The sequence below is a fragment of the Bos indicus x Bos taurus genome, chromosome X (genome assembly GCF_003369695.1).
Source record: "Bos indicus x Bos taurus breed Angus x Brahman F1 hybrid chromosome X, Bos_hybrid_MaternalHap_v2.0, whole genome shotgun sequence".
Classification (NCBI taxonomy): Eukaryota; Metazoa; Chordata; class Mammalia; order Artiodactyla; family Bovidae; genus Bos; species Bos indicus x Bos taurus.
In genome coordinates this window covers 142,649,669-142,658,373 of record NC_040105.1, presented here as the reverse complement: position 1 = coordinate 142,658,373, position 8,705 = coordinate 142,649,669, and the positions used below count along the sequence as shown (strand labels likewise).

General features: G+C 45.1%; 1 protein-coding gene across 1 annotated transcript; it reads left to right on the top strand.

The window, feature by feature from the left end:
- The first annotated feature begins 747 nt into the window (after window positions 1–747).
- Window positions 748–3,705, top strand: LOC113888212 (cancer/testis antigen 47A-like). Its single transcript, XM_027535490.1, has 3 exons — window positions 748–1,363; window positions 2,230–2,371; window positions 3,693–3,705. The coding sequence occupies exons 1-3, from the start codon at window positions 748–750 to the stop codon at window positions 3,703–3,705; spliced, it is 771 nt and encodes a 256-aa protein (XP_027391291.1).
- Window positions 3,706–8,705: the final 5,000 nt, after the last annotated feature.

The following is an 8,705-nucleotide window of genomic DNA, read 5'->3' as shown; positions in this document are numbered from 1 at the left end:
TTGATCTTCAGTTAAGCAAAACTATATTCTGCCAAAAGAATTTCATTCTTCTCACTAATAGACCTATATTATTTAAACATTGTAAGCAATTATTAATATTTTTTAGTTTCAGCAACATTTGTGGACATTTGTTGTGGACTTCTGTTATGTAAGTACCTGCATAATAACCATCTTGATTTTACCTTTGAGCACCTCCAAGCCCCAAATGTTAACTCTCTGCCTTTTACAGAAGTTTCCTCAGCCCATGTTATCGATATATTGTACCATTGTGGGTTTTTTGGACAATCGTAAAACTAAAAGGACAGGGACTTAAATGTAAGCTAGAACCAAACCCAGGGCGTCAAAAGAACCAGGAGACGATTGTGAACAATTCTACAATCTAAGTGCCTTGATTGTTCATTGGACACAGGGCACGTCAATCCTCACTTGTCAGCAAATGAGCTCAGAGCTCGTGACGTGAGGGCACGTCCTATTGGCTACTCTTCTGGCCCCGCCCCTCCTCTGTGACCTAGGGGAATCTTTTGTGTCAGGCCTGGCTCCACTGCCGTCTGAGGCCCAGCTTTCGGTGGGACGCTCCCGCCGTTGGCTGCCTACCCTCCCTGTCGTGGGGCCTCCTCTGTCGTCCTCTCAGTGGCCGCCTCGTCCCATCCTGCCACCCCCAGCCTCCCCTCAGGGCAGCCACTTCAGGCGCCACCACCTGCGCTGTTGCCGTCATCACCCGCCCAATTGAGGTAACTGCCCAGTGCCATGTCCACCACGAGGGGTGGAGATCCAGGCCCTGATGGGCAGGAAGGCCCAGAAGGCATGGCTGGGGTGCAGGCCGGATCGTCCAGAGCCCACGAAGGTGTGGACCGCAACTCCGGGCCTCGCAGGGGTGATGCCGTGGCTGGGGCGGGCGGAATCGCCGTGTCCTCAGGAGGCCCAAGGGAGGCGGCCCTGGAGGGCGGGAGCGCTGAGGAGGGGGAAGAGGAGGCAGGGAGCCTGGACCTCACGGTGGAAGCGCACCACTTCCCCATGGCTGGCTTTCGCTTAACGTTGCTGGACCTGGTGCGCTCCATGCTGAACTGCATCTACTACAACGACTACATCCTCATCTGGCCCCACAACGGCCACGTGTCGGCCCAGCACCGGGCCCGGCAGCACTCATCCAATCAAGGCTCGGCCGCGGTTCCCGAGTTCTCTGAGCCCCTGGTGTCGTCGGATGGACCGGGGGAGGGGCCGGCAGGGAAGGCCCCAGCCCAGGAGGTGGAGGAGGCGGAGGAAGCCGAGGAAGCCGAGGAAGCCTCTTTATGGGAGACAGCCGCCGAGGAGTCCGAGGAGTCCAGCTTGTGGGAAATGGCGCAGGAGCCGGCTGCCCCTGAGGGTGAGCCTTCAGGAGGGCGGGGAGGGGTGGTTGGGGTGGACGGGGACACTGGCATCTGCAGGCCGGGTCTGGGGACCAGGAATCCCGAGATGGGGGGCAGACTCAGAGGAGGGCCTTGGGAAGGGAGGCTGGGAGTCAGGGCCTCCTTGAATCGAAGGCCAGAGGGGCCCAGTAGAAGCCCAACTCCATAACGACCTCTCTGGTTTGGGGCGGGGGAGGAAGGACATAAGCTTCCCTCTGCCAACCCTGGTAAGAGGTCTGAGATGATCGGTTGGTGCCAGTTATAAGCCCACAGGTGAAGATCAGTGAAAGCAGGTGTTTGGGAGGGAGCTTGAGAGGACATGGAAGAGAACAAGCAAGTGGCATACCTCATATTTGGTTCATAGCTTTTAAAAATGGCAAGATTCTTGGAAAGTTGATCCCAAAATACTATGAACTGATACAGGAGCACTTGATCAAAATGAAGTTTCAGGGGGTTGAGGAACTAATGAGCTTCACTATAGAATTTGTCATTGAGGTGAAACATATTTTGGTGAGAAAGTTCTGACCAAAACATATAGAATGCATCAGACCCAGAGGATTCTGATCTTTGGCCAGAAGTAATCAGTAGCACAGGGTGACAGATTTACTAGAGAAGAAGAAATAATGTGATTGTGAAAATGATCAAGCAGCAGCAAAGTGAGGGCCATGGAAGTGTTGTATCCACCAGAAGGAAGGCCCCCAGTTACTCTTTTCTTAGTTGCTCCTATCCTCCTGCTTCTCCTGAGGGTAGAGTTCTGGATGTCTGTTGCTATTCCTTATGAGTTGGGATTTATTTTTTTCCTGTGAACCTCTGATCCTAAAGTCTGTATTATTCTTCACTAAAGAAATAGCCAAGCACCAGGATGAGAACTCCAAAAAAGAGGTCCAAGACACTGAAAGTGAGGGGAAAGAAGAGAAGTATAACAAAAAACAAGAAGAACCAGAAAAGAATCTGGACCCAGCAAAGGACAAACCCAGAAAATCCAGGTATCTGTGTATAGCTTTGAAAATAACCCAGCTATTCCCAGGCATTTACAAATTTTGTTTTTGCTTTTTAATTCTCCCAGTAAATTAAGAAAAAGTTTGTTTAAAATTAGTTCAGCAATTCAAATTTGCCTACTTAATGTTTATAGAACACTCATGCACCTAGTCACCCCACTCCAGTACTCTTGCCTGGAAAATCCCATGGATGGAGGAGCGTGGTAGGCTGCAGTCCATGGGGTTGCTAAGAGTCGGACACGACTGAGCAACTTCACTTTGACTTTTCACTTTCATGCATTGGAGAAGGAAATGGCAACCCACTCCAGTATTCTTGCCTGGAGAATCCCAGGGACGGGGAAGCCTGGTGGGCTGCCGTCTATGGGGTCGCACAGAGTCGGACACGACTGAAGCGACGCAGCAGCAGCAGCAGCAGCAGCGTGCACCTAGTAATATAAAGTGCATTATGTACTGAAATATACTTCATGGCTCCTCATTTATTTTTATGAGGTCTTTTGTCCTCTACCTGTAAGACTACTAACAAGTTGTAAATGTATCAATACCTAAGACCAGTATTTGTTTAGTAAACAGTTACTAGAAGCAGCAGTGAAAGTAACTGGGCTTTGCACTAGTAGAGTGTTTATTTCTTGACCACAGAAGTGGAGTCTCCTGCACTAAGAGATGACATCTTTTAGAATGTGACTACTTACAAATAGCAAAAAGTTCAGAATTTCAAGTAGGGACCACATTTAGTGATTAATAGCTAAACATTTGTTCAGTTGTAGATTTTTAAATTTTATGTGACAGTTAAAAGAAGAGCAACTTTGTCATAGTATGACTGTTGCTTATCACTGAGCTGATAATGAAGGTACAAGATATATCTTGTCTTTAATGATTAACATTTTTTCCCTCATTTTCATAATGGTGTATTTCAAAACAGCCTCTTTCTCATATGGTAGATATGGAAACTGAGGGTCTGGGAGAGTAAGGGAGTATCATCTGTGGACTGAGCACAGACTTCTAAGGTGATAAGAGTGATTTAAGTCCCAGAATAGCCTCTCAAAGGGAAAAAACATTTATGGTGTTGGGCAAGAGGAGACAATGTTGGTAGGATCACATAATTGAAGCCATCAGGTTGTACATGCACCAATATCTATGATGCAGGTTACAAGAGGAAAATATGTTTTTCTTCCCTACTTGTTGAGATGACAGCCCTCAGATATAGACAGCAGCAAAGATAGATAGGGCCAACTGTTTTCTTAGATTAAGAAAGTCTCTGGCGCTGGTTAATGCTGAATAATTGTTCATTTTCTCTCATTTCATCCTGCAGTTTGGAAGACTAGAAAGATGGCGAAAGAAGGATCCTGATTTTCAGGGTTTTCATTTTGCAGAAGCCCATGGGAATGTTATTAATGCTGATTCCATCCCCAAATTCATTTCCCTAAAAGTGATATCCAACAACATGACTTCTTTCATCTACAGATATGTTTGAGAGTGTTTGTTCTAGTTAAAAATAAGTTTGTTTTACACTAATAAACTTAAGTGCAGGCAGATTTTGTTTAGATAAATAATCCTGACTCAAATCTCTTTCCCTCTTGTTTGACCCACTTTACTTTCATTGGAAGGCATCACTTTCCACCATTTGGTAAGCTTGCTTTAAATTCTTTATTGCAGCCCCAAATAAATTGAAATATCAAGTTTAAAACAATTTTTGTAAAGACAGAAATGGAGATCAAGCCTTTAGAACTGAGCTTGTTTACTACATTAGTCACTAGCCACGTGTGGTTGTGGAACATTCAAAAGGTGGCTAACCTGAGTTGAAATCTGCTGCAAGTGTAAAAAAATAATGTAAAGTCTCATTAATAACTAATTACACATTGAAATGATAATTTAGTATTAAATATAGCATTAAAATGACTTTCTCCAGTTTCTTTTTACTTTTTAACTATGGCTACTAGAACATTTAAAATTATACATGACTTGTGTTATATGTGTATTTCACAGTACTGGGTGCTTTTGAAGGAAACCTGATGGATGGCCCAGCTAGCCTGGAGGCCAGATGGTGCTGCTGAACCTGAGCCCAGAGGCTGATCTGGAGCACTGGTTCTCAGAGTTTGGTCCTTAGAATGGCATTATCAGCATCACTCAGGAATTCTTAATCTCCACCCAAGACCTGTGAATCAGAAACTCTGGGAGTGGGGCCCAGTGTTTTAACAAGCCCTCCAGGGGATTCTGACGCAGCTAAGGTTTGAAAAGTGCTGGTTGAGAGCCACAGGGGGAGAAGTTGAGATCCATCTATGGTAGGACCAGCCTTCGTTCACTGGCTTGGGGATGCTGGAGAAAAATTGAATAGGACGGTAGTGGCTGAACTGGGGAGGAGATTAGGATTCACAGGGGCTGAGACACAGAGAGGCTGTGTATAGGAGATGGCTTCTCTGGTGGCTCAGATGGTAAAGAATCTGCCTGCAATGCAGAAGACCCAGGTTCTATCCCTGGGTTGGAAAGATCCCTGGAGAAGGGCATGGCACTCCAGTATTCTTGCCTGGAGAATTCCATGGATAGAGGAGCCTGGAAGGCTACAGTGCATGGGGTCACAAAGAGTTGGACACGACTGAATGACTAACACTTCCAGAAAAATATCCAAGGGACAGAGCTGGTTTCAGAAGGTCACAGACATGATACCAGGTATATGAAGTCTAAGAGAACATTCACTCACCAGGTACGGATGGTGGATATAGACACAGAGTAAAAGGCAATGCCTGTGAGGATGTGTGTGTACTCAAGCATGCAGAAAGGCATGCAGTGGAAAGATAAACACTGCATTTAGGATGGTGGCTGCCCCTTGGGGAAAGAAAAGGATGGTGATCCTATTGGGGAGGGATCCACAGTGGGCTTCAACTATATTTGTAATATTACATTTCTTAAGCTGGGTGCTGAGTACATAGATATCAACAGTATTATTCTCTATACCTTTGTGTAGGTCTAAAATATTTCATAATTAAAAATGAGTGAAATAGAGGAAAGGGAGAGAATAAGCTTGATATCTAGACTCTGTTTAAGAGGGAAAAAAGGATAAGTCACATTTGATCAGAGGATCAGAGAAGGGGATGGGCCTGGGGACCTGAGACTAGACAGGCTCATTTCTGCATTTAATTAAAGCTTCCTAAGTGCTCTCTTGGTAACATTGATACCTTCTCTCATATTCTGTGGTAGCACATCTTATATTCCAACTTATATTAGCATTTTTAATTGAGGTAAAGTTCACTTAAAATCAACCATTTAAAAGTGAACAATTCAATGACATTGACAATTTTGTGCAACCACATCTTTAGTTCTGAGCATTTTCATCACCCCAAAACTCTGTACCTATTAAGCAGTCAATTCACCATTTCCTCACCCTCCAATTCTCTGGCAGCCACCAATCTGCTTTCTATATCAATGAACACCTATTCTGGACATTTCCTATAAACAAAACCATACAATATGTGAACTTGTGTGTCTGGCTTCTTTCATTTAGCATAAGGTTTTTAAGGCTCATCTACATAGTAGAGTGTATCAGCATTTAATTTTAGGGCTGAAAAATATTTCTGTTGTATGTATATACCACAGTTTGTTTATCCATTCCTTTTGTTGGTAGACATTTGCATTGTTTCCACCTTTTGATTATTGTGAATAGTATGTCCAAGTATTTGTACATGATTTACATATGTGTGTATCTCCTGCCCCCAGCTCACCTCCCCCATGACTGTGATTCTGAATGGTTGGGGCCTTAAAACGTTTTATCTTTCCCAAAGTCCTAGGCACTGAGTTGTCCACTTAGTAGGTGCTCCACTAATATCTGTCAAAGTAAACTTAACACTTACACTGTCATTTTTTTGTCACTGATGCTGATGTTTTAAAATGTGTTATATTATTCCTTATGGCTAGAACCACGTGGTGAGACAGAAGGCAAGCACTCCCTGTCACCATTATTTCAACTGAAAGGGCAGGTCACCTAGTACAATTTGAGGCCCTTCAACCTGGTTCTGATTTGTTAGTATTTCTGTGGTGCTAGTTGTTAAAACAGTATTGCTTCCAGGCCCAGGCAGAGGTATCTCTGTCTTGAGCTCTATGCTCTAGAGGGCCACTTTGGTCCTCTTCCAGCCACACCCCTCCCGCCAGGGCCAGGAGCCCAGCCCATGGGAACAAGGGCTGTGTCCCTGCTAGCCCATGCTCCAGGTACCTGGCAGCCCTGAACAGTCCCTAGCCTGCTTCCAGGGCCCGTGTGCTCCTCTTAGATCTGTCCTGGGGAGGGCTGACTGCACTCACTGCTGGGGTGGGTGCTCCCAGGCCCAAGAAGGGGTTGTAGGCCCAGAAGGGGATGCGGCCTGGCCTAGGAGCCAGGGCATGGGTGGGGGAAGGGAAGGAGGGCAGCTCTTCCCACACCATCAGGGCAGAACTTAGAGGAGTCTGAGAATTCTAAATCCCAACCTGGCCTTTAAGGTCATTAGGAAGGTACATTTGTCATGGAAGGAGATACAACTTATTTAATGGTTTATCATTTGATTTGAACATTTCAAATATTTTTAGACATGTTATGTGGATCCCTAACTAAACTCTTTTTTTTTGAACCTTGCAAATAGGACAAATGTTATGGACATACCAGATTAAATATCTGTTACTCTTTCCCCTTGCTCACTCTGTGTTACACTTTGTTAGCTGAGCACAGCGGGGCCCCTTCCTTTTGATAATGGCTTGTTCTAGAAGCTCACCTTGCAGGAAGACTCAGACCTAGTCCCTGAGCCAGGCTGCAGTATAACCTCCATCTTGTCCCCTCTACTCGCCTGTCTGCATTTTCTCTCCCACCCATCTCTTTGCTCCTCATGTGTTTACACATATGAAAACCCCCTCTTTAGTAGTACCACTCCCTCATATAGACGCCCACCTGGAGGCCATCAGCTTGGTCAGGCACACCTGCATAGGGGTCCTTTCTGCTCCACACAACCTCTCAAGATCATTTGCTCTTCTGACAACCCTTGGGTCTAAATTGTCAATAACCTATTTAATTTCCCTCCCTATGTGACAGACAGAGACAGACTATAGAACAAGCTTTATTGAATTTATTTGCTTTGCATACAGCAGAAATCAAGAATACTAAAAGAAGCTGAAAACTTATCAAAATGTACCTTTATGCATTAAAAAAGACTTAACCTCTTTACTTAAAACATATTTTTTTGTTGTTAACTGTGAAAAAGAAATTGTTAATGGAGAGTTCTTACAGTGAGAATAACCTAATTATGGTCCAGCCTGAGAAAAGGGAGGTGTAACAGTTAACCTACCAGGATTACCTGGGTAAAGGCATCTACCTTAATGAACTGTTCACTATGGAAATACAACAGAAATCAAACCCAATCAATCAATCAAAAACCTAGCATTATCAAAAAGGCAAAAATATAGTATAAGGAAAAGTACTTGTTTTATAGAGAAAATGCAAAATCCAGCAAATGATTGTACAGTATCACATTATACCATCATCAGGAAAACCAAGCACCAAGGGTTGAAATTACCTCTGCCACCCTATAGCCTCTGAATTTTTCTTGCATAAGGCAGCATCCTACTCAGAAATTAAAGGCACAGTTACATCTAGGGCTGCATTTCTGTTTAAACAAAGTAGCTCCATGGTGACAGAGGCAGATACCATGAAAGGTGTAATACTAAGACACTTCTGGGTTCCCTGAGAAAATGAGCTAGGTACTGTCCAGGCATCCAGAAGGAGCTCTCCCTTAGTGGGGTGTGTGTGTGTGTGTGTGGCAGGTTGGTGGGGAGTGGAATGGAGGGCAAGGACTTGGAGTGAGTGGTTCACTGGGGAGGTGGGAGCTGTCCAGTCTAGTGAGTGTTGGGTGTGTGTGCCTCTAGGAATGAGGGCAGGGAAAGGCTAATTCAATCACTCCAGGTTTCCGGTTAGCAGAAAGACCTGTTCTGTGGCTTTGAGAATTCAATCTTGCTTTGAGCCCAAATCTTGTGAAACAGAGGCTGCTGAGGGAAAGCAACAAGAAACTGGGCTACTGGGAGCCTGGGCATAAGACAGTGTCCAGGAGCCTCAGACTTCCTTCGTGGAAGGATTCCCATCTGCTTGATTAAAAGCACAACTTTTGGCCTCTGCTGTGCTGTGCTGTGCTTAGTTGTTCAATTGTGTTTGACTCTTTGTGACCCCATGGACTGTTGCCAACCAGGCTCCTCTGTCCATGGGATTTCCCAGGCAAGAATACTGGAGTGTGCTGCCATGCCCTCCTCCAGGGGATCTTCCTGACCCAGGGATCAAGCCCAGGTCTCCTGCATTGCAGGCAGATTCTTTATTGTCTGA